At 29.3% G+C, this 27,085-nt stretch overlaps 2 protein-coding genes across 7 annotated transcripts; one reads left to right on the top strand and one right to left on the bottom strand.

Moving 5' to 3' along the window:
* LOC111309197 (5-oxoprolinase 1-like) lies at positions 1 to 4,383 on the top strand. The gene is made up of 2 exons (XM_022908150.2): positions 1 to 289; positions 400 to 4,383. Exon 2 carries the CDS (start codon positions 458 to 460, stop codon positions 4,265 to 4,267), a length of 3,810 nt encoding a protein of 1,269 aa, XP_022763885.2. The 5' UTR covers positions 1 to 289; positions 400 to 457; the 3' UTR covers positions 4,268 to 4,383.
* A 285-nt stretch (positions 4,384 to 4,668) lies between these two features.
* Positions 4,669 to 9,749, bottom strand: LOC111309198 (uncharacterized). 6 transcript variants are annotated; one of them, XM_022908156.2, is made up of 9 exons: positions 9,172 to 9,748; positions 8,496 to 8,695; positions 7,867 to 7,954; positions 7,691 to 7,756; positions 7,280 to 7,453; positions 7,092 to 7,188; positions 5,270 to 5,348; positions 5,062 to 5,174; positions 4,669 to 4,969 (listed from the first exon to the last, which is right to left on the bottom strand). In XM_022908156.2, the coding sequence occupies exons 1-7, from the start codon at positions 9,522 to 9,524 to the stop codon at positions 5,334 to 5,336; spliced, it is 993 nt and encodes a 330-aa protein (XP_022763891.2). In that variant the 5' UTR covers positions 9,525 to 9,748; the 3' UTR covers positions 4,669 to 4,969; positions 5,062 to 5,174; positions 5,270 to 5,333. The 6 variants fall into 6 exon arrangements, with proteins under 6 accessions (XP_022763891.2, XP_022763890.2, XP_022763888.2 ...); XM_022908155.2 differs by having other exon boundaries at positions 5,062 to 5,187; XM_022908153.2 differs by having other exon boundaries at positions 5,270 to 5,416.
* Positions 9,750 to 27,085: the final 17,336 nt, after the last annotated feature.

Consider the following 27,085-nt stretch of genomic DNA (forward strand, 5'->3'; position numbering starts at 1 on the left):
GTACTGAGTCGGCAACACAGTAGTATGCATCTGGCGAGTAAAGTGGGCAAAGTGCAGAGAGGAGAGCAAGCAACTTACCATCCACAAAAAGCAATCCATTGGTTGCTATCTATGACTAAACTCACCATAACATTGCCTACGGCTATACCGTGTGTCTGTCCGTAGAAAAGAAGGAAAAAGGTAGGTGGGGTCCCTTTCCCTTCCTATTTTTCACCAAAACAACGCCCATTGCCGTCCCATATATAGACGTATCAATCTCAAACACCTCCTTACTTCTTAATCCCACCAGGTAAACGCTCTCAACCTTTCTACTACCCCATATCTCATTTACTCTTACTATTTTATTACTAGTTGTTTTGTTCATATTCTAAATCGCTATGTTTCTCTGGTTTTTATAAGATTTGTGAATCTTGCGTCCTCTGGTTCAGTTTTTTATTTGTGGGGTTTTTGAGTGGAAATGGGGAGTGTCGGTGGAGAGAAGCTGAGGTTTTGTATTGACAGAGGTGGCACTTTCACCGATGTTTATGCCGAGATTCCCGGTCACCCTGATGGTCGGGTTCTCAAACTTTTATCCGTTGATCCATCAAATTATGACGATGCTCCGATTGAAGGAATCAGGAGAATCCTAGAGGAATATACAGGGGAGAAAATCCCCCGAACTGTCAAAATCCCAACTGAAAGGATTGAGTGGATAAGGATGGGAACAACTGTGGCTACCAATGCCCTTTTGGAAAGAAAAGGGGAAAGGATTGCTTTGTGTGTTACTCGAGGTTTCAAGGATTTGTTACAGATTGGTGACCAGTCGCGTCCCCATATCTTTGACCTTACTGCAACTAAACCATCCAATATTTATGAGGAAGTTATTGAAGTTGATGAGAGGATTGAGCTAGTTCTTGAAGAGGACAAACGGAATAAGGAGAATTCCGAGTCGTTTGTTTATGGAGTTTCTGGTGAGCTTGTCAGGGTTGTCAACTGTCTAGATGAAGAATCTTTGAAGCCTTTATTAAAGGGTTTGTTGGAGAAAGGGATTAGTTGTTTGGCTGTTGTGCTAATGCATTCCTACACTTACCCATATCATGAAATGGCACTGGAAAAGTTGGCTATGAACTTGGGTTTTAGACATGTTTCTTTGTCTTCAGCTTTGGCTCCCATGGTTCGTGCTGTTCCACGGGGTTTAACAGCCAGTGTAGATGCTTATCTGACACCAGTTGTCAAAGAGTACTTATCAGGTTTCATATCTAGATTTGATGAAGGCCTTGGGAAGGTGAATGTTTTGTTTATGCAGTCAGATGGAGGGCTTGCTCCAGAAAGTAGATTTTCAGGGCACAAGGCTGTTTTGTCTGGCCCTGCTGGGGGAGTTGTTGGCTACTCGCAGACTCTTTTTGGGCTTGAAACAGAGAAGCCTTTGATTGGATTTGACATGGGTGGTACATCAACAGATGTGAGCCGTTATGCTGGAAGTTATGAACAAGTCCTAGAAACAAAAATTGCTGGTGCTATAATACAAGCGCCTCAGCTTGACATAAACACTGTTGCTGCTGGTGGTGGATCAAAGTTAAAGTTCCAATTTGGTGCTTTGCGGGTTGGACCAGAGTCAGTGGGGGCTCATCCTGGTCCTGTGTGCTATCGGAAAGGTGGAGAATTGGCAGTCACTGATGCAAACCTGATTCTTGGGTATGTTATTCCTGATTATTTCCCAGCAATCTTTGGCCCAAAAGAGGACCAGCCTTTAGATGTGAAAGCTACCAAGGAAGAATTCAAGAAGCTTGCTGAGCAAATAAATTCTTATAGAAAGAGCCAAGATTCATTTGCAAAGGACATGACAGTGGAGGAAATTGCACTTGGGTTTGTGAATGTTGCCAATGAGACAATGTGCCGTCCCATACGGCAATTAACTGAGATGAAGGGCCATGAAACAAGGAGCCATGCACTTGCTTGCTTTGGAGGTGCGGGGCCACAACATGCCTGTGCCATAGCTAGGTCACTGGGTATGACAGAAGTACTTATTCACCGGTTTTGTGGAATCTTAAGTGCATATGGAATGGGATTAGCAGATGTTATCGAAGAGGCACAGGAGCCATATGCTGCTGTATATGGTCCTGAATCGGTTCTAGAGGCCTCTCGCCGAGAAGATATATTGTTGAAGCAGGTAAAGCAGAAGCTGCAAGAGCAAGGGTTTAGAGAGGAAAATATAAAGACTGAGACATATCTAAATTTGAGGTATGATGGTACAGATACAGCTATCATGGTAAAGAGACTTATTGCTGAAGATGGATCTGGATGCGACTATGCTGATGAATTTGTGAAGCTTTTCCAGCAGGAGTACGGATTTAAGCTACAGAATAGAAATATCCTTGTTTGTGATGTCCGAGTTCGGGGAGTAGGAGTTGCTAATTTATTGAAACCGCGGGTCCTAGAACCTGCTTCTGGTTCCCCTAAAATTGAAGGCCACTACAAGGTCTTTTTTGGGAACAGGTGGCATGATACACCACTGTTCAAGCTTGAGCATCTGGGATATGGGCATGCCATTCCTGGCCCTGCAATCATCATGAATGGTAGTAGTACAGTGATAGTTGAACCAAAATGTAAAGCTATTATAACCAAATATGGAAACATTAAAATTGAAATTGAGTCTATTCTAAACACTGTGAAAGTTGCTGAAAAGGTTGCAGATGTTGTGCAACTTTCAATCTTCAATCACAGATTTATGGGAATAGCTGAACAGATGGGACGAACCTTGCAGCGGACTTCCATCTCAACAAATATCAAGGAAAGGCTAGACTTCTCTTGTGCTCTCTTTGGTCCAGATGGGGGACTAGTTGCCAATGCTCCTCATGTTCCTGTGCATCTTGGAGCTATGTCCAGTACAGTTCGGTGGCAGCTTGAATACTGGGGTGACAATTTGAATGAGGGAGACGTTCTTGTCACCAATCATCCCTGTGCTGGAGGTAGCCATCTTCCTGATATAACCGTGATAACACCTGTTTTTAATAATGGGAAACTAGTGTTTTTTGTGGCAAGTAGAGGACATCATGCTGAGATTGGGGGTGTTACACCTGGAAGCATGCCACCTTTTTCCAAGTCTATATGGGAAGAAGGGGCTGCCATAAAAGCATTTAAACTTGTGGAAAAGGGGATTTTCCAAGAAGAAGGAATAATCAAACTACTGAAGTTTCCAGGTGCTGATGAATATGCTCAGAGAATCCCAGGAACACGCCAGCTTCAAGATAATCTCTCAGATCTTAGAGCTCAAGTGGCTGCTAACCAGAGAGGAATCACTCTAATCAAAGAACTTGTTGAGCAGTATGGTTTAGAAACTGTTCAGGCTTACATGACTTATGTGCAGGTTAATGCGGAAGAAGCAGTGAGAGAGATGCTCAAGTCAGTTGCTGCAAGAGTTTCCTCAGAGCCAACAAGGCTGGACGAGAGAAACTGCATCACGATAGTAGAAGAGGATTGCATGGATGATGGGTCTGTCATTCATTTAAAACTCACAATTGATTCTAACAAAGGGGAAGCAAATTTTGATTTTAGTGGAACTAGCCCCGAAGTTTATGGTAACTGGAATGCTCCAGAGGCAGTCACTGCTGCAGCAGTCATATACTGCCTACGTTGTCTGGTGGATGTTGATATTCCCCTTAATCAGGGTTGTTTGGCTCCAGTTAAAATCCATGTACCGGCAGGCTCATTCCTGTCTCCAAGTGATAAAGCTGCTGTAGTGGGAGGCAATGTTCTCACATCTCAGAGAATAACTGATGTAGTATTGACTGCATTTCAGGCCTGTGCTTGTTCACAGGGATGTATGAATAATCTTACCTTTGGGGATAATACTTTCGGTTATTATGAAACGATAGGAGGAGGGAGTGGAGCTGGTCCTAGCTGGGATGGAACAAGCGGAGTCCAGTGCCATATGACCAACACTCGAATGACGGATCCAGAAATTTTGGAGCAGAGATATCCGGTATTCTTGCACAAGTTTGGACTTAGAGAGAACAGTGGAGGAGCAGGACTTCACAAAGGGGGTGATGGACTTGTGAGGGAAATAGAGTTTAGGCGCCCAGTTGTGGTTAGCATTCTTTCAGAGAGGCGTGTGCATGCACCTAGAGGGTTTAAAGGAGGGGCAAATGGGGCTCGTGGCGCCAACTATCTTATAACAAAAGATAAACAAAGAATCTACCTTGGAGGTAAAAACACTGTCGAGGTTCAGGCAGGGGAAATACTCGAGATTTTAACTCCTGGTGGTGGTGGATGGGGCTCCTCCCTTTGATTATTTTGTCCATGGTAATTTTGATATCTCACCAAGTTGAATTTTGTGACCTGAGATGTTTTGATGTGGCTGAATAAACAAATAAATGGAATGAAATTTTACAATTTTGAACTCCATACTAGATGTTCAATTTCGCAAGATATGGTGTATGTGCTGCTTTATCTTTAACATTAAATTTTATGCAAATTGTGATGATGAATGCCCACATTACTATTACTAAAAGATTTTAACACTTCAACAACAACGGGCAATTGAGGATTTCTTACACCAATCTCGTTGGGGTTTGAGTTGGGTATACGGACCCCGAATTTAACATATAAAAAGCTGGACCATACAGATTATAGCTCCAAACAAAGAGATGCAAGAAACTGCAAAGGGTCTGGAACATGGCAATTCATACGTTAACGAATATCTTCCAATGATATAATTTTATTTTCATTTTTGTAAGAAATCAGTCATACAAATCCCAAGCTCTTAAATTATTTAAAATGCAACCCCCGCAAAGTTTATTAGAGGTCCATTAATTTGATTCACTCCCCCATCATGACCAACAAATTTCGATTCATCAGAATTTTTTGAGCGCTCCAAAACACTATCAAATATGAAACATCAAGTATCATCAAGTATATATATAAGTCAGAAAGATGAAATTCCGAGGACCAGTTCTGAAATGGCCTCCAGAACAAGATAAAAGTCCATAATCTGCAATGAACAATAGCAATGTGAAGCAGCTGATAGATATAGAATAAAACCCAAAAAAAAAGGGAAGCAAACAATAGAGAACAGGAACTCACCATGGATATCAACATTGATAGCATAACCTTCATTGAAATTGTAAAAAGTGTTTCATAATTACTAATTCTATGAAGCATACAATTCTTGCCAGAAAAGAATTTGAATCCTATTGCTGCCTTTGTGTCCTGCAAAATTATAGTAAAAAGCGATCCACTGTGCAAAGACAGATAATATAGATGCAAGCAGATTACATATGGTTCCTCTTACCTATCATTATATTAGCATTTAGCGGAACTCATCATGGTATTCGTAGTCATCTTCATCTTCATCATCATTGAAGATGGCACTGTAAAATACATATGGGTGGTCAATCATCTCAACTAAGCTTAAGCGACCATCTTTATCTGAATCTGCCTGTAATCAAATAAACAGAATGTTCAATAATGGAGCTTCTTTTGTTTTGGCACATCAAAGGAAGTCCAAGGGGAAGAGGGGATTTGAACCTTGGACTTTATTCCTCCTAAAGTGGGGTAGCAACAACTAGGTCAAGCCTTGGTTGAGATTGTTGTCATAAAAGGTTGCAGAAACTATGACTTGCAAGAAAATCATTTCATTATGCAAGAACATTTAATCTAATACAAAGACCATATTATTTGGAGAATGCAATAACGGTAGTAACCGAGTTATCACCTTCAACACATTAGCATAATATAAGGTAATGAGAGTTCTAAGACTTGGACAAAGGGCATGGATAAGAAAAAGGGAGTATTTATTGTATAACTTGCCTTAAACATTTTCCATGAGGGAAGTAACAATAATTTGATTCATGCAGAGTGAATTGTTAAAACCATAGCCAGAAAATTCCATAATGCCAAAAGGATAAATAGAAAATTTTCTTGCACTGTTGGTTCATGCAGAGTCATCCATTTCAAAATGCAAAAATTATAAGAATGCATGAATGCATTGTTGTTTCTAATAGCTGTCTCTTTCCAGCAGGTATTACTTTGTCCTGTTTTAAATCATAACCCCTTTTTTTAGTAAGAACCATAGCCTAATGTTGAGCATAAAGCATTCAGCGTTTTCAGTTTAGGTAACATTTACTTATCTTAGGCTGTCTGTAAAAGCTAAAAGGGAAGGGAAAAGCAATCAATGATTGACTCTGACTAGTACTAACAGTGCTCTACGGTGCAGAGCCAGCCAACAAAAGTGCCTCAGACTGGACCCCTTCGGCCAAGGAGCACCTAGGCATGCTTTTTTGTAAGGCGGTAGGTGCAAGAAAGCCTGCCTGAAAGAAACTCTTTCATTTCTTTATATTTTTTATTTTTTTCATTAGCTGTACCTTTAATAGTAAAAAAAGGACAATATCAAACTCTCTACTTCCTCAATGTTTGAGTATTCAACAACAAACCTGGGACCAAAAAGAAATCATGCATATTGACCAGAAAAAGAAAACGGAAATTTCATGTTTTGTAGGATAAAAATTGACCACTTTATACAGAATTATATATCATAACTCTTAAGCATATTTTATACACACACACACACACATATATATATATATATACACGCCTAACTTCACTCAAGTGAGCTTTTTTGCATCTTGTGCCTTAGGCAATATAAGGGTTCTAGCACCTAGAGTGCATGTTGCAACCTTGACAACACTAAGTACTAACATCTGTTTTTGTTTGTTGTGGTCCTTATCATAATTGATTTAATAATTATTCTTCCTTTTTACAAAATTTAAATTTGTTATGCTTTATTTGTTCAAAACTTCAATTTTCCTCTAAAAACTTCTTTATTATGAAAAATAGATTTGAAATCATTCATTGCATTGCATTTAAATTTCATTATACCAAACTAAAATATAAGACTGACACTCCATTGCATTATTCTCTTCCTAGCCCATCAATTTTTGCATTACATTACATTCCAAGTATAAATGCAAAGCTGATGGAATACATGGCTTCAGCAAAATAGTTCTAATAAAAAGCGATTCCAGATATCAAACAAAAAGAATAAAATGAAACATTAGTGAACTCATACATACATAAATGCATGGTAATGCTCAATTATTTGGTGTCATAAATACCTGTGATATGATGTAATCTACTTGTTGTTTTGCATAGTACCGCTCTGATGGATGAAGTTTGCCAATTATTGGCAGTAGCTCTTCATCTGACAAGAATCTGTTAAATAGGAATCACTGTAAATTTATTTAACCATCAAACAACTAAGTTCTCAATTCAACCAAGATACTAAATATCAAAAGTTCAGTACCTGTCACCATCTTTATCAAGCTGGCTAAACAACTTTTTAGCTGGGGTCTCCATTGAGTCATCAGGTGGATGGGAAGAGTTATGACCTTCTTCATCATAGTTTCTTACCAAGTCAAATAGCCCATGAAAAAATTCATTAAAGTTAACCTTCCCATCTTTGTTTGTATCTCTTTCCCTAAAGAGGAAAAAAAAGAAGCAAAATTAATACTAATTTAGAGTCTCAAAGGCAATAGTAGAACAAGTATATCAAATGCAAATGGGATAACATGCCCAAAAATTGGGAACTGTTTTCTTATTTCATGAACTCAAAATATATAATTTAAGCATGAGTTGATTCATTTTTATTAGGACAGATATATCTATGATTTTCAAGGGGAAAAAGAAAAAGAAGAATGAAAAAAATTCAGGTTACCTTACTTCCTCCTTGCACAACCATTGAAGCAGCTTTGGGTTTTTGCTGTCAGCTGGGTGCAGGAAGCTAGGAAAACATGAAGCAGAAAATTAAGGGATAGCAATAGCAGCAACTGAAAATAACCCTTTTCATTGGGAGTAGATCAGTTGAAACTTGCTGTAGAATTTGGTACTTACTCATTGAACTCGGTTAAATTCAATAAATGATCCCCATCGACATCTGATGCATTAAAATGTTCCTCTTTCCACCAGCCCATATTATTGTCTACAAAAGGAAACACAAAAACGTTACCATCTCTAAAGATTATTATCTGGAAAATTAAACAGAAATCAATTACCATATACAAGTTTTGTTCTACAAGTCTGTAGTGGGCATGATTGAAAGCAAGATAAGATCCGTAAATAGACTAGAATCTTTATAAAGATTTATTCTATGACTATCACAAATAATACTTTAAGTATTGACTTGTCAATCAAGGCACGAAAGAATAGATCATGAATGTTTACATTCTTTTGGCTTCATGTCACTGCATCTCTCAAAAAATTTGAAAACCATTTCAAAGGATGCCTTTACAGGTTCGCAAAAAGGAATAGAAAGACCAATTCTTAAACAATATTAGGCAGCTAGTCTCTGTAATCCGCATAAGTGTATAAAATACATCTATCAAACACCTCAAGCCAACTAAGAATTTAGCAGCAAAACCAAACCAAAAATCGCACAAAAAAGAGAAAAAAAGCAAAAACACTGAACATTAGTTCCATAACATGAATTAAAATTTAGTAATATAACGGTATAAAGCGCTGACCGTTCTTCACCCAACTGGGAGGCTCATACTCAGCATAAGATATTAACCCATCATGGTTTTTATCATGAATTTCCATCTCCTTCAGAGTCCTGTGCAATACTTCCCTTGCAGCCCGCTGGAGATTCCACTCAATCAATTCATTCTCAGTCACAAAGCCATCTGATGGATCCACATCAATCTTGGGAAACAGCAATACCAACCTGATCATTACATTAAACCTCCACTCAATCAACCTCCACCAAAATGTTACTGTCAACGTGCATCAACGAGTATACAAATACAGGTGCAAGGTCTACATAAACAGCGTCATGATCCAAAGATATACGCAGGAAATATCATTTTATATTACCAGCCAAATCATCACAATGTACCCATTGTACTCTATAAAACAACTACGCATAGGCACATCTCAATAAGTAAAATAATAAAGACACCTAGCATGCTTTCTATAAAGCATATGAACAACTAAAAGACTTTACTAAAAACATAGCCATTAGTAAATAAACTAAAATTAATTGCCAACAATGATTATAATTACATCAGTTCCACATCTACATGTAATTGACAAGGATTAAAATTGGCAGCTAAAACATTAAGTAAAGCTCCAAATTTTCAAACAGTTAAAAAAAGTAGTAACATGAATTTAGAAGTAAATGTAACACCACCAAGTAACAACCTGTTGGTAACATTGAACTTGTCCTCATCGTTCAAATAATCCTCGGCGTTCATGAAATCCTCCCACTCGGGCTGCGACTCTTCAGCGGGAGCGGGGTCATGTGTAAACTCAGGATGGGAATGCTCGAAGTACTGCTTCTCCCATTGGCGGTCTTCACGGCGGCGCTCGATGTCGGCGACAAGCGGATCAAAAGCAACGGGCTCGTGGCGGGTGAGGTTGCCGAAGCTGAAGGAAGAGCGGAGCTTGAGGCCGCGATGGCGGTTGCTGGTGGAGTGTTTCTTAGGGGAATAAGAGATGAGGAAGAGGATTAGAAGAGCCACGGTGATGTAGCCAATGGCAGAAACTTTTCCCATTTTTGGAAAGTACTCAAAAGTTGATAGTACAAAAGGAGAAGGAGAAGGAGAAGGAGAAGGACAGACCTAAGCCTCTTAAGAGATGTGAAAAGGGGAGGGTTTTGACTTTTGCGTTGAAAGAGGTTTTGAAGGATTTGGACTGCGAATGGGAAAAGAAGCAGTGATAGGCGGATGGGAGTCTTTTAGTTTTAGATCTGGGAAAGGGATTTGCTTAATTCCCTAAGGCATTTGGGAATCTATATACCCTCTAAACAAAAAAGTCATTAGGAATTATAAGATGCCAGCTGTTTTTTTTTATTTGGTTATTTTTTTTTTTAGATTTTTATATTTAATAATCACTTTAAATTTTGACGATTTCTAAATTTATAAAAAATAAATTTTTTTGATATTTATTTTTATTTATAAAATTTAAAATTAAAATTTTATTTAAAAAAATCAAATTGAGAATTATTTTATTTTTGATTATATTAAAAAAATAAAACCTTTTAATTTAAAATTAAGCCTTTAATATTCTTCTAAATGTTTTTAATCATTAAATCAAAGATTCGGGGACGATTATTTTATTTTTATTTATAACAAAGCTCCCCCACCGCTTATAAATCTCAGTTTAGAGATCTCAATCTGCATGTAGGTCAAAATTGAAAGTCAAGACTTATTTTTGTTGACAATGACAGATAAATGCACGTTGCTTTTATTTATTTTTTTAAAGAACAGGACTGGTCAATTGAGTTTTCTCTTTTATCGGTGTATTTATTATTTGTTTTTACTTTTTGAATATTTATTATGCAATAAAAATAAATGAAAAAAATATCATAATTGATTTAAAATGAACAAATGATTAAAATTAATTATATCAAATAGTACAATATAATTAATTTATGTAAAAATAGATAGAATCATGCATTTTGTTTCAAAAAAAAAAATACATGTACCAAATAAGATGAATAACATGTTGTAGTTATTATACTAAAATTTTTATTTTTGTAACATTTGATAGACAATTAATGCCTATAAATAAAAATAAATTCATAAAAAAATTAATTTGAAACAAAAATAAAAAAGAATTTTACATTTAGATTTGAAAATAATTATGGGATTTGATATCCAAAATTAATAAATGCACATATTCAATTTAACTTGATTTGATAATTTTTTTATTTACTAACTTCCGAACTATACACTATAATTTATGATATAAAGATTATATCATGTAAAAAACCTAAAAATGTTGGAAAAGAGAGGAAATATGTAGGAGGAATGGATTTATGGAAACTTTATGCCTATGTTTATAAATATATCAATAAAAACTCAATAATAAACATTTTCAACAAAAAATTTCAAGCCCAAAAAATGTTAATGATTTGCACATGAATTAATAAATGACATCTATTTGTATATATGTTTTAAAAGAAATGCATCATTTTTTCGAAGTTTAGGCTCTTTTCCATTATATTTTTTTCTATTACTTTTTAATACAAATTTAATCATTATTCATAAATATGACTTTCACAATTTATAGATGATTCCTACACATGTGAATGATAATGGAAGCTTCAAATCAGCAGTATTAATCTCTATTCTTTATATTGAATCTAAAGTTTTATTTTTTTCTTTTCGCTTTTTATTCAAACATTCCAGTACAATACGTACACATACTTATATATATATAATAAAATTAAAAAATAATAATAACTAATATCATAATAAAAAAAACATATTTGAGTCTCACTTATGTAAATTAAAATTTTCATTGATGATGTATAGAAAATGAATTTTTGTTATAATCATTTTTAAACCTAAAAAAAATAAATTTTGAATTTAAAAAAAAAAAGAAAAATAATTTTCTTGGTGGAAAAAAAATTATTGACAAACTTTTTATTTAATTTTAAAATAACATTCCAAAATTTTATTTGTGATACATATTTTAAATCAATGAGAAAGCATACACACACACACACACACACGTAAACACACTAGATAGAAGCTTATGTTTTGGTGCGAGAGTAAAATAAAATTATCTATTAAAGTTTAAAGTTTTTATTAGGATTGACACCTAACAATTCAATACAAAAATAGTTGTATTTGCAACTTAACACATAATAAGACCTACCATTTGAACACAAAAAGAAGGTCTATTACTTTAAAATATTAAATATTAAGGGAAAATAATGCCATAACAAATATTATGGATAATTCCTATCTAATAATTTCAGGTAGGATGATTAATAGATTCAAAGTCATAAATATAGTCATATAAAGTTAAAGTGTAACTTAGAAAACATGATAACTCATACATCAACAGTACACTTATACTATTTTTATGGTGACAGAATATTTATCTTATTTATTAGAATGATGTAAAAAGTATTTAATTAGAGTACCTTGATTTTTATTGAGTCAAAGTTAAGGAACAAATCTACAATAGAGGCTTGTCCTATATATAAAAATTATCCCTAAAGGATAGTATAGTGACATGTGACAAGTCCATTGCTTGTCTTGTGTTATTTTTATTGTTTTTTTATTTTTTTTCAATTTTTTTAACGGTTATTATGCATAACAAAACCCTTACTTAACATGTGAAAATTTTTAAAATAAAAAAATTTCAAAAAAATTTATTTGCTTATATAATAAAAAAAACATAATAGAAGTTAAGTATAGAGATGATGATGTGTTATTAGCAATTACAATACCCTCAAATGCTTTTGTAAAAAAAAAAAAAAAAAACAAGCACCTAGATAATAAAAAAATCCATTAAATTATATCTAACTTATAAAAAAAAATCAACCTTCAAAATCTTAAAACTAACCAGCATATTCAATTTCACTTACTTATTAAGACAAAAAAATTGCAACTAAAAAAAATCAATTGAAAAAATAACCTACATTAAAATTAACTAAAAAATATCACAAAAAATAATAAAAATTCTTTAAAAATGATCAGATAAAAATTTTTAAATATTTAAAAAATGTCTTTTAAAAACAAAAAATATATAATTAAAAACCTAAAAATATTAAATTTAAAATTTTTTAATGAATTACAAAAAAAATTAACAACGACCAATCATTACAAACAACTATATAAAAAACTCTAGATATAAGATTTTTAAACTCTTATTTTTTATTTTAAAAAATTTAACAACTTACAAGGATAAAATTTTTTTAAATTACATTTTATAAAAATTAAAAAATCCTCGTGCAAAGCAAGGTAACATTCTAGTTTAGATTTAAGAGAAGGGATTTTGATTTAGTATCAATTGCGTAACAAAGAACATATAATATAATTTAAAAGGTTTTAGATATTAAATTTTAATTGATTACTATTTTATAATTATTATTTTATTTTAACTTTTTAAAAATTATTTTTTGAAATAAATATTATATTATTTAACACATATACAACCTAAAAATATTATAAATAATTAAATTAAATGCCTAAAAGATTTTTAAAAAAAAGTTTAACCTCGCATCAACTTTGTAGTATTTATATAATGTTGCAGTGCATGCTTTTTTTTTTTTTTGGTAATGCTATAGAAGTATTTTTTTTTTTTTAAATAAATGAGTTACTTTAAAGTACTCAATTGTGAATAAAAAATATTTCATAACAATCTATGCAATATTCATTACTATTTTTTAACACATATATAAATCCATCCCCTGCAATTCTAAGGCTTATTCTTAGTATATAAGTACGTTGAACGTTAACTAATTCATACATAATATGTGTATTTCATTATCATAATTTATAAATAAATTAAATCTATTTACTTAAATTCATTTTTCTAAATATATCATATTATTATGCAAATAAATAATTATCCTATCCTTCTTATAAAAGGGTTTACATTTGGGATAAGGTTTTAAAAAATAAAGTTTATTGTTAACATTTTACAACATTTTTTAAAAACTAGTAAGATTTTTATTTTTTTTTATTTGAGGAAGTTTAGATAAAATAAAATAAAAAATTCAAATTTTATAAGTTATACGATAATCCCATTAAAAAAAGTAACAATTACTAAATTAAACTAAAATTGGATTGATTAATTTGATTGGTTGAACCGAGAACCAGTGATCTATTCAGTCTAATAACATGTATTAAATTGAATTTTCATTGAATCAATAAAAATTGATTGAATCGACAAAAACCAATTTTATATTTATTTTATTATTCAAAATTTATTTCTTAAGTGTCGAATTTATTCTTTAATCTTTCAATTCTATAGTACGGATCATATATTAAGCAAAATGCAATTTTATTAATTATTTGCTATATTAATACTTATTTAATTTAAAAATATTATATTTAATATTAACATTTTTTTTTATAGATTATATGAATTGGATCAATTGATTGGTTACCAAAACCTCCGTCAATTCAACCTCTAATCTTAGTTTTATTAATCGATAAAGTTGCTATATCAAAAAATGAGATTTGAGATATTTCAATTATCCAATTTAGCTACGAATAATGTATTTTCATATGTAAATAGTTAAATAAATAAATAAATAAATTCAAAATTTTGTCATTATAAATTTAAATTTAAATTTATTGATTTATATAATTATTATTAAAAAAATAACTAATAAAATTTGAATTCAAATCTTAACGTCAATAATGTTTATTTTTTATTTTCACCTTGTGATATTTTTGTATAAAAAATTTGGCTTAAATAAATAAGATTCCATCCATGTTTTTATTATTTATTTTTTTACAAAATACAAATAAATACCCCCCAATAAAAAAAACAGAGATTAAACTTTTCGGTCAGAATCAAGCCATGCATCCTTAATAGAGTTAATACATGGATTCTTCATTCTTTTGTTGTGTGGGACAATTAATATTGTTGTTAGTGCCTTTATACACTCCTAATAAGTAATAACTTTTAACTGTGAAACAGCTTTCCGCTTTTTTCTATTTATTCTAATAATAGTACTTTTTTTTTTTTTGACAAAGAAAGAAAATGAAAGGATGAAAAACATCTCATTTGTTAGTTTCCAAAGGTCAATTTAATTTCACAAAGTGCCAATAAATTAATTTATAGTTAATTTTGTTTCGTACAATATCAAAATCAGTTAATGAGACTTTGATTTAATGATAAATAAGAGATTTTATAATACTGTAAAATTTTAAGTTTAAATTTCAATACATATATTTAATTATTTAGTTAAGTTATAAGTTATTAATTGATTATTTAATAATATATTAATTAATTATATAAATATAATAGTTAATTATGAATGTAACTTTAAATAAAAAATATCAAGATCAATTATTTATCATAAATGAATTCGTCCTTTGACTTTTTTTGTGAGAACACTTTCAGCAACTTAAAAATATCTAAATTTGTTTTTTTATTTGCAGTCTAAAAAGAAGAAAAAGAGAAAGAGATTTGTTTTCTTTTTTTCTTCTCTCGAAAAAAAGTTGTTTTTCTTGTAAATTTTATTTTCTCTTTCTTTGTCAGATATTAATGTGAATTGCATAGAGCAACTTGAAATAAGAGTGTGAGCCTTTTTCAATCCCAACTGTCCCATTTGTCGTAAAGTAGTTGCTGGAGGCGATGGGTCAATTGGCCCACAACTGCAGCCTTATTTCAGGATAACCCATCAACATCATCTATAATTCTCCTGTCTACATTTGTAAATTTATCAATAATTTCGATTTTTTTTTTTGAGTTTTTCTTTTGAGCTTGTTTATATTTTGGAAAGTTTTATATACAGTTTCTCTATTTTTTGCTATACATCCAATTATTAAATACAAAAATTTCATCTTTTTACTCATTAGATTTCTACTCATACCTTTTCGTCCATGCTTTCCATTACACCTTAGTTCAAGCTTTACACCTCAAATTCACCCCAAATTCAACCAACAACCGTTTACTCAACCTTCAAATTATAAGTTTAGGTAAATTTCAATTGTTTATTGAGTTGTTTATTTAAGTTGTATATTTAATTGTTTATACTATTGTTTAGGATTTTTTTTTGTGAAATCGAACTTTACGAAAATTTATTTTCATAAGACTTTCAAAATTTATGGATATGTTTATCCATAAGCTCATTTATTGTCCTTTTATTGGTTGATTAAAATCATATTTTTGTGATTATCTTACAATAAATATGGCTTGCACAAAAGGGCGGAGGCATTGGAACGAAAGGTAAAGACATTAGCATAGGTGATGAACGTCGTAACAGATCTTGGTCCAAGTTAGAGGTATCCAACTGCCTCTAATAAGAGACGCCGAGTCTAAGTAGATGATTATGAGTAAGTTAAGGATTGTGTAAAAGATGATATTCCACAACCTCAGCCTCCCACCCACGATGAGGAACCTACCACTTATAAGCATCATGATAGTGGTGGAGATGATACATGGAAGTAGGTTTCTTAATTTTTTTGGTAAAGGTTCAATCGATACGTCTATCCTTAAGAGTTTTGGATTTCATGTTGCAGTGTAAATATGGAATGGCCAAGTAATAACTTGAATCATATAATTTGTTGTTGTTAGTTTATGTTTGTAAAATGAATAAGTTGATAGTTGTTCTTATTGTTGATGATGTTGTTGATGATGATGATGTTGTTGTTGTTGTTATAGGAGCGAGATTCATTCAAATCGATCAATCATGGACCTAAATTACAACAATGGCATCTAGATGCATTACGTTCACGTATTCAAGCTAATATAGTCGAGTCAAAGTTGGATTTACTTATCAACTGCACCTATCATTTGATGAATAATACGATGTGTCAGCTTTTGTTGAAATGTGGCAACCTGAGACGAACACTTTTCATTTACCTTTTGGAGAGATAACCATAATCTTGGATGATGTGTTCGTAATTCTACATATTTCGATCATCGAGATTATGATTTAGTTAATTATTGGATAATTGATAAGGCGAACACACTATTGGTTAGGTTGCTTGGAGTTTTTGCATTTGAGGTGTGGCATAGACTAATAGGGCTCACGAACCTATTGTGAGGCTATAATCACTATAGAAAACTTTTTAAAATATAAAAAAATACATCAGATGATCAAGTAATAAGATATACATATAAGCTTTTTACTCAATCTGCTAAGGTATAAGTTATTTGTTGATAAGAGCATGACGAAAGTATCGATAACGTATTTAATCTTATTGAATAACCTCAATGCCACTGGTAGATATGCTTGGGGGAAAATTTGCCTAAAATATTTGTACAGATAGCTTGGTATTGCAAGCAAAACAAACTTGCATCAAATCATTGGTTATTTGATACTTTTACAAGTATGTATTCATAATTAGTCATAATATATATTATAATTATTTGATTTATTTATTATTAAATGAACATATGATTAATGATTACTCATGCATTTTATGTAGGTATGAATTTATGAGTGTTTTTCATCATTGAGTCTTGTAGCCATATTAACATACATAAATGATCAACTGCATGCTTGATAATGGAAGGCTCGTACTTATGCTAATACATTACAAGCCTTAGATGAACGATTTGATGTCTTGAGGGTAGATGATGTGTACTAAGAACCATACATTGATTGATTTAGGAACATCCATTGTATGATATTGTATTTTTTATAGAATGTATCAAGTGTGGGGCCATTGTAAAGTCATATCATTCGAAAATGGTTCTGTGACAATTTGGATTTGTATAAACCATTCCTTCAAACCTTTTGACCTCATCCTGAGCTAAACAAGTTTTATTGTCCAACATGTATTATGTTGTATATAACTTTTTAAACCAATATTAGAAGAGATGGGATATACATGTTGTGTCAGCTGAACTTCAAGGTTGAAGATGTTAAAGATTAGACAAGTGTTTATCAGATTATGATGCTTAGTTTGCATCAATTTCACATCATCAAATTCAAAATCCAGAATGTAGATCCAAATTCCATTGTCATCTAGTCGATAGGGCTTTTATCAGTGATGTTGTAAGTCATAAACTGTATGAGTTTATGATTATTGATTACTTTGTTAATTTTAATTATATGTTATTGATATTGATTACCTTATTAATATTTTATAGTGGAGCTTGATCCCTTTGTCTTTGCTTGAACATGTTTTGCCTAATAGATTACAGTAAGGTGTCAATGTATAGAAAGACACAGTTATCAGAGCATGTGTTATATTGTCTGGGTCATCAATTACAATAACTAGTAACAGTCAGTTTAGATCAAAAGTCTCGTATCAGACACTAACTCCACCACTATCATTGACACATGGTTTACCCAGACCGTTATGCTCATTTTCACCCCACCACCATCATCCACACATGTACCACCTGACCATTAGTGCTAATTCTTAGCCCACTACCCAGACCTCCAGCATCGATGATAGCATTCACCTTGCTTGAGAACTCACTGGTCACTGCATTTACTAGCTCTCCCTACCACATCATCAACAATATTGACCATGCGTAAAAACTTCCCACCCATTATAGTAATGATAGCATAGTTTATTCATCTATCATGTGTATATCTTCTACTCATTAGGCCGAAAGAGATGTAGTAACGTATTATATGTAAACTTTAAACATTTGATGCTATTTTGTAACTTTGTTATTTTATATAATATGATAGTGTTATATGTTGTTATTAATAAGACAATATTACATAACTTGTTCAATATATCATATCTATTATACAACTGGTTCAATATAACATACTTCATTAGATAACATATCCATTATATAACATGTTTAATATAACTCAATAGAACACATTTATTGAATAACACATGTAATTTAACACAATCTAAACTAACACATCTAAACTGTCTAATCAATGTGTATTATTTCTTGAGTTGCCACATCAAAATTTTTACAAAAAAATAACTTGAAATCCTCAATGAGAGGTACATATAGAACCTTTCATCATCTAGCAGAAGTATAATGAATTTTACATCAGTTGCATGTAATTAGAAGCATTGGTGAGAATGCCTTTATTAACACCTGCACAGAATATAAATGATAATTATAATATGTTTATCAATAATATAAATGGTAAGTATCAAATAAAATTACCAATACCTGCATAAAATGATAATCATTAACAAATTCAATCGTAATAATTTTGTGCTACAATGATATAGGTGGTACAAATCTAATAGAGAGATATGTCAGACATTATCTCAAACTAATGTAGATAAACACAACGTTATATCATGAGATAATTAAATAACCCATATCAGGTAAGGTCATCCATTTATCGTCTGTGACATACGTGTTGAAACATGATAATGTTTCTAACAATTCCTCCATACGCTCTATGGATTCATATGAAATCATATATTTGCCTTGATATCAATTAAGCTCATCAATTAAATATTGTCACACCTGACTCATCTAGCTAATCCTAGTCTAAGCAACCAAGTAATAGAATGAAAACTACAATGTCCATCTGTCTCAACATTAATGATACTCTGTATATATGAATGTAACTCCACTTATAAACTATCTTGATATTGTATTTTCAATTTACTATTAGGATGTTGAATAGGAAGTTTACTATCTATTTGTCACTTTCATTGAGTTTACAGTGATTGGTGGTGATATATTATCTTAAGTAAATAACACATTCTCCTAATATAACAGGTTACCCCGTATAAAAGTATCTACTTTTATTGCTCTACGACCTTTTGTCTTAGTCATCTTTAGTGGTGGAATCAAGGTAGTTGTTGACGAATCACCAAGTTATTTCAATATTTTTTTCATGGCTAATTTACCAAACTCATCACATTCGTTGAAATGTTTTATGATTTTGTCAACATCGAACATAATGGTTAACTCTTTAAAGACATCATTAACTTGGCATTGGATTAAATTCAACTTCTTCTAATGAAGATGCAGCTCAGATAAAAAAATTAGACTTCTCACCATTATATGCTCTACAATTTTGTGAGCATAAAGTAATCCATGTGTTTCTTTGATAAAAGGATTAACAAGCTTCCTTGTTAATCCTAACATGATTTGCTTGCTTGGCCTCCATCAATATCATATCAATGCATTTATAGATACCAATCCTTGTAACTATTTAAATAATGAAAGCTTATAATTATACTAAATAATTATAAGATTTTTCTTAAATAAAGCCTTTATCTTTGTATGTTGAAGCTCAATAAATGCATTGATTATCCTCTATGATGGCTCAAAATCATATTGAGGTGATCCAAGGTGTCTATTTAATTTCGCATGTGAACTTTTAGCCTTAAATGAATTAACAAAGATATATTACAATAACTGTTTTGTTTTGAAAATTGTAAACCATAAATAATATAAAAATATGCAACATAAATCGTACCTGTTTATTATAACATTACCAAAATGCATTACATTATTCATCTAAGCGGCAAATAATCTCTCTTTATATTTTGTTAAACACTATTCTTTCACATACTTTATTATACGCCGATAACTCTGGTAATTAATTTTCAGTGAACTCAAATGTCATTTGTACTCATCATTGGTAGAAGAAAATACAAGAACACTCTAACTTCACGTAAATGCCTTTCACTTCTCTTTTTATTAAAAAAACTTTTTACAATTCGCAAGCATATTTTTTAAGATATAAATTTTGCATAGAAGATTTATTATGAGAGGAAACACAACATCTATTGCATTTATAAATGCCAAATCTCTATCCGTAATAATGACAGTAGGAAATTTACTATGAGGCATTAAATTATTTAATGTATCTAATGCCCAATTGTAGTTGTCATAATGCTTAGCCTTCATGTATACAAAAATAATAGAAAATGTCATTTTATTGGAAGTCATACCAATAATCTCAAGCAATGAAAGACGGTATTTATTTGTTTTATAAGTACAATCCATAATCAATACACTTGAAAATGCATATAACAAATCTATACCAATATTATGAGTGCAGAACAAATCTCTCACAAAGTTGATTGAGTCGTTAATCCTATACTATGTCTCTAACGTTAATTGCATATAGTTTTTATAATGCTAATATTCTTTTCATAATGTTATTTTAGGGTTAACAATATATTTTTGGGTCTAACCATATTGTTTGACATATTAGCTATTATTCTCTTTTTTTTTTTTCTTCAGATAATCACCTTGCAAATGAATGTCTATTTAATTGTTTTATTGGTATATGATTGTGAAACCCACAGACTATTTTCATGCCCTATTTGTCATTTATTGCCAACTTAATCTCATGTAATTCAAAAAGGTAATCACATTTTTTGTTTTTGTTCCCTTACGTTGCATTTCTTATACTTTAACCTTATTTTTTAACTGTTTATATTTTTCACTTTGTTTATATGCCAATCTTATTCTAACTTTACTCGTTGGACCTCCTAAATCAAAATTTTTTTATCACAATGACAAAACCATTAACTTTTATAACCTGGCTAGCCCATGAAATTAAAACTTCTTTATTACAAAATATCTGCACAACATATTTAACTTATTACTCTTTGCATCTATATAAACTAACATGTTATGACTCCATAATAAACTAACTTGAAAAAACTAATCTTACCACTCTAGTAGTAATTAGGAACTACAATCATATTTGGTATCTGAATTTTTTGGTAATTAATTACACTCTATCAATGTGGTTTTCAAATTAGTTTGTATATTACAAGATGTTAAAATTATAATAGTACAATATTATTAAAAAAATTTAGTGTTTACAAGAACTAATTTTGTATTTTCAAATATGCAACATCGGTCAATCATATTGAATTACCAGTTATGAAATTCTGATAAGCAAATATGATTTCCAGATATGCATATCCGTCAATCATAAATAATTACCAAAAATGCATATTCAGTAATTCAATACAATTTTTGGATATGCATTTCTGGTAACATTGTTGTGTTTTCGGATATGCATATCCGTAAATCATATTGAATTATTAAATATGCACTTTCAATAACATTAGAAAAGTACCAAATATGCATATCTGATAATACAATATTGATTTTGGATATCCATTTTCGTAAGAATCAAATTTTCAGTTGAAATTAAGTTTTAAACAACTTACCTCAATGAACTGTTCTTTATCCCCTCAGTTTTGTATCCCATTTGACTATACATTTTTGTAAGATTTAAAAATTGTATAATAGATTTATGATTTCACTGCTATTCAGTTTAGAGCTTTAATGGTAGGAAACGAAAAATAAGAGAATTAAAAAAAAAAAAGAAGTAAAGAAATCTAAAAAAATTGTAACATAGTTAAATTGTTATTTATTAAAGGGTTAAATAAAAAAATGACCCTTGAACTATATATTTTCTCTCAGTTTGGTATTTTAACTTTTATTCTGTTATCACATTAGTACCTCTGACTAACGTCATTACTTCGATATATTGACGTTATACAAACATCTAATAAGATGTTGACACGTGTAAAAAAAGTACTGTTAGCGCCATATCATTAATGCCATGTTAACATAAAAGGAAAAATTCTAAAAAATGTAAAATTTTTTTCAAAAGTTAAAAAGATTCTAAAATTTTTTTAAAAATTATAAAAAAATATTTCAGAATTCTAAAATTTTTTTAAAATTTTCTAAATTTTTTTTAAAAAATAACAAATTTAAAAAATTTTATAAAAAATATAATATTTTCAAAAACTATTTAAAAAATTCAAAATTTTTTTTAAAGATTCAAAAAAATTTAAAAAATTAAAAAATATTCAAAATATTTCTAAAATTTTTTTTAAAAATTCTAAAAATTTTCAGATAACTTCTAACAACTTAAAAAACTAAAAATTAAAAATTAAAAAAAAATTAAAATCAATAAAAAGTATTTTGAAAAAATCTAAAAATTTTTTATAAAAAATTCTAAAAATTTGTAAATATTGTTGAAAAATTAAATAATTTCAAAATTTTGAAACATTCTAAAACAATTAAAAATAAAAATAATGCAAAATTTTTTTAAAAAGTTAAAAAAATAAAAAAAAAATTAAAATTTAAAGTTAAAAAAATTCATGAATATTTTTAAAATTTTTTTACAATTTTCAAATTTTTTTTTATATTTTTAGAAAAAAATTTAGAATTTTTTATTTTAAATATTTTTAGGCTTTTGTGATTTTTTTGAAATTTAAGAAAATTTTATTTTTATTATAATTTTCAGTTTTTTTGAATTTCTTGAAAATTTTTTTAATTTTTAAATGTTTTATTAAAATTTTGATTTTTTGATTTTGTTTTTTTAAAATTTTTTAGAATTTTCATATTTGAAAATTTTTTTAGAATTTGTTAGATTTTTTTTAAACTTTTGTAGAATTTGTTAAAAGTTTTTAAAAAATTTGAAGAATTTTTTAGAATTTTTAAAAATTTTAAAAATACTTAAGAATTTTAAAAATTTTTCTTTTTATGCTGACTTTATATTCATGATGTGACTCTGACTAAACTTTTTTTTATCATGTGTCAACATCTTATTGGATATTTATGCCGGATCAGCATTTTAAAGTAATGGTGTTAGGTCGAGGTACCAACGTGATAACATAATGAAAGTTGAAGTCTCAAACTGAAAATTTTATTTCTTTAGGTACTAAATTAATAGAAAATGTATAGTTCAAGGTTCATTTTTATATTTAACAATTTATTAAAAGATAAATATGTCATGTCACTCAAAGGGTAATCATCGGGGAAGTACGAATTCCCGAAATTGATGATTCTTTTTGTCATGGGAATGATAAATTTTTGTGTTTGGTTTACAGAATCTCAGATTACATAATAAAAGATTTTTTTACTATAATATCTTTCATTACATGTACATAACGCATAACAAATATTTTAACTGTTAATTATGTTATTAAAATAAAATATGTGCCAACCATTAAACAATAAAAATAAAGAAGATTTTCATTATGTTAAAAATAAGGTGGTATATTATGAATATATATATATATATAATAAAGTTTAAATATGACTTTTTTTTTTATCATAAACATAATCTTCGACAAATAAAAGGAATTCATTATAAACAAGCACAACATTTTTATTATAAAGATGGCATAATAAATAACAAACACATTTTTTTCACTATAAACACAATGTTTAATAAAAAACCAAGTATTACATTTTGGTTTACAAACAAGCACACAAACATCACGTTTTGATTTTATAAACTTAGTCTTTTAATGAAATATTATGTTTGTGGAATTATAAATGCAGTGTTTGACAATTAATCAAGCATGATGTTTTGAAACAATAAATATATACAAATGTAGTTATTGATAGGCAAGTATTATAAATTGGCTAGCTAGTTTAGCAAGGCTAAAAGTTATATGGGTCATTAAAAAAGAAACATAGTGCTTGGTATCAAATACTACATTTTTCACATAAAAAAACATAATTAAAAATTTTGTATAACTAGAAACATGGTGCTGTCTATAACAAAAAACATAATTATCAATATAGAAAGAATTTTATGTTTATCAAACACTACGTTTTTTTCATAAAAAATGTAGTTAAAAATATTTTAAATATTTTATCATAAATATTATATTTATTATTATGTTTTTATATTAAGAAACATCATTCATATTGAAAATATCAAATTTATTTTATTTTTTTTCAAATGATTAACTACGTTTTATATGTAAAAAATGTAGTGCTTATAAAAATAAAAAAACTATGATTTATTAATGACTACGTTTTCATAACTAAAAATGTAGTTATTGATATAAAAAAATTTTTATATTTATCAAATATTACTTTTTTGACAAAACAACGTGTTAAAAGTATCATAAATATTTTATTATAAATATTATATTTATTACTACATTTTCATACTAAGAAATGTCATTCATATTGAAAATATTTAATTTATTATGTTATTATTTTAATTGATTAATTACATTTTATATGTAAAAATTAAAGTGCTTTTGAAAATAAAAAAAATTCAAAATCCTAAATTTGTAGTAATTTACTATGTTTTTTCTTTTAAAAACATTGTTTTTATTCTACCAAATGTCCGATTGTTACTAGGTTTTTGATCATATGGCTAGTTTGCCCAATCCTCTAGCTAGAAGTGCAACTTTTCATGTCAGAATAGATCTTGATTTATTATACAATTACGTTAATTTTAAAGAGTAAAATAAATCGAAAAAATTTATTATTGAAGTCAAAAGTAGAACAAAATTTACTTTTTTCAAGAAATTTTAAAAAACCTAAGAAGAGGTGAGTTATTGATTTCGGACTATTTGGACTTTGTTAAGAATATTAAAATACTTCCTAAAATCAAATATTATGAACTAAACGTGAAAATCATATTAAAATCAAAATTTTGGTTTAATCTAATTTTTCTCATAGAAGCAAACACCACTAAGTGTATTTTTGTAAGCAAAATATAGGGTGTATAAAAAATATTTTAAAGGGTGTTTAGTTCGTAAAATCTTAAATTTCGAGAAAAATATAATTCTAAAAAAAATGTGACTTCGAGAGAAGTGCGAATTTTTATAGCATCTCATTTTTAGATTTTTGTATTTGGTTAAGAAAATGAAAAATTACTTAATCATGTATTTTTATTATAATGCCTTTCACTACATAATAAAAACAACAATTTGTCAAATAAAAATAATCGATAAATACTACATTTATCTTCAAAGAAACATAGTAATTGATTATTTTAATAAAATTATAATGTATAATTATTATATTTATGACAAAATCAACGAATAATTGATTATTTTAAAAAAAAACTATAATGAGTAATTACTACATTTATTTTTAAAGAAACGTAGTATTTGATTTTTTAAATAAATTATAATGATTAATTACTGCATTTATCTTTAAAGAAATACAATAATTTAATTTTTTACATATTTAAAAAATTTTACAAAAAATAATTATTGCGTTTCTTTAAATAGAAACATAATAATTGGTTTTTCAACATATTAATTGGCTTATGATTAAAGGGTTATAGTGTCATTAATTGGCTTATCGTTGGTAATTATTGCTTTTCTTTGAATAGTAACACAATAATTGGCTTCTTAGCAAATTAATTGATTTATTATTAATGTTTTATAGTGTAATTAATTGACTTATCATTGGTAATTGCTATGTTTCTTTGAATAAACGCAGTAATTGGCTTATCAGAGTATTAATTGGCTTATCATTAATGGGTTATAGTATCATTAATTGGCTTATAATTGGCAATTATTACGTTTCTTTAAATTAAAGCATAATAAATAATAATAATTACTGAAAGAAATGCAAAAATTGGCTTTTCATTGCATTTATTGGCTTATCACTTAATATTATTAAATATTTTAGTTTTTTCAAAGAAATACAGTAAAGAATCATAATTACAACGTTTTTTAAAAAAAATTTTTAATTTTTTTATTATATGTTAATTTTCAAAAAAATAAATTAGAAATAAAATATTTTTTATTTAGATTAAATTTAGAACAAAAGTAACTTTGCGAATCTTAAAATAAGTAAGTTTATGATTTTAAAATTTTTGAGTAATATTAAAAATCTAAAATTTTTTCTAAAAGTCGGATATCCATAAATTATACGTGAGAATAAAATACAAACAAAAAAAATTTCAAAAAAAAATCTCATATTTTTTCAAACTAAAGCTCTCTTAGAGTGTATTTAAAATATCATTTTGATTTCTTTTTATTTTTTTGAGTTTTCTGTTACCAATTTGTTGTTATTTGATGATTCCAATTCCACTTTATAACTATAATTTACATGTGTTGTAATTAAATAAACTTTAAGCCCAATTATATGTCGGTACTTTAGTTTTTGAAAAAAGTTTTGGGCAAAAATGCAGGTGAGAGATGTGGAGTGGAATTTGGCACTATCAGAAGTTATATTTTTCTATTTAGGTTGGTTAAAAGTTTGCTGCTGCTTGTATAATTAAGAAGAAAAAATTAATCTGAGCATCAGTTAAAGTGTCAGAGTACTATGAGTTTAGGTGGTTTTTAATTTTGTGGTGTTTTATACATATATTTAGAACTCTCTTTTGTAGATTTGAATAGTGAAACAATATGGAATATGATATCAAAATTTCTCATTCTGATTCAAGAGTTAAAATTCTGCAATTACTGGTAGGTAATACCAAAAATCGCCTAGTTTATATTCTTCTATGATGAATGAACTCTGGTATCAGCAGTGAGTTTTATGTGTCTTATTGAAACACCAAAAATATTTTCTTTATTTTCCATTTATGGCTAGCATCCAAAATTCGTTTGCTAATTGTTTTTAAGTTTGAAAATTGCTTTTTTCCCCCCTTAAATTCATGATTTTATAAATACTGAAACTTTAAGTTTACTCTTATCAATGCAACTTGTAATTCCGACTTTTTCAATTGATTTTTTTTCCTGTTTCTGATTTGAACATGAAAGGGAGACTTTCGGATTCATTGTCAACTTATGCTCTTTTCATAATGAAAAAGGGGGTGTCTATGTAATTTATGGCGATTCTTCTGACTGATTAATTAGCAGAAGAGAACAAAAAAATAAGGAGCTGAAGTATTTGATGTAAAATCTGGTTTTAAGGTGACGCAGCAGCAGAATAATTTTATGTGGGCCTCTGCTGTTAAAACTTTTGTTTTGGTTAACTGGGTATTTGTTGAAATTAGGAA

Source organism: Durio zibethinus, chromosome 2 (assembly GCF_047325235.1).
Source record: "Durio zibethinus cultivar Kanyao isolate XHJ-2024 chromosome 2, ASM4732523v1, whole genome shotgun sequence".
NCBI classification, from domain to species: domain Eukaryota; kingdom Viridiplantae; phylum Streptophyta; class Magnoliopsida; order Malvales; family Malvaceae; genus Durio; species Durio zibethinus.

What these genes read in the sequence shown, in the direction of transcription:
- LOC111309198 (XM_022908153.2), bottom strand. Translation starts at nt 9,524, where the DNA reads ATGGGAAAAGTTTCTGCCATTGGCTACATCACCGTGGCTCTTCTAATC. An exon ending in AAGTTCAATGTTACCAACAG is followed by an intron (nt 8,696 to 9,171) that starts GTTGTTACTTGG and finishes TGTAATGATCAG; the next exon opens with GTTGGTATTGCTGTTTCCCA. An exon ending in TAGATTACATCATATCACAG is followed by an intron (nt 5,417 to 7,091) that starts GTATTTATGACA and finishes ATTTGATTACAG; the next exon opens with GCAGATTCAGATAAAGATGG.
- LOC111309197 (XM_022908150.2), top strand. Translation starts at nt 458, where the DNA reads ATGGGGAGTGTCGGTGGAGAGAAGCTGAGGTTTTGTATTGACAGAGGT.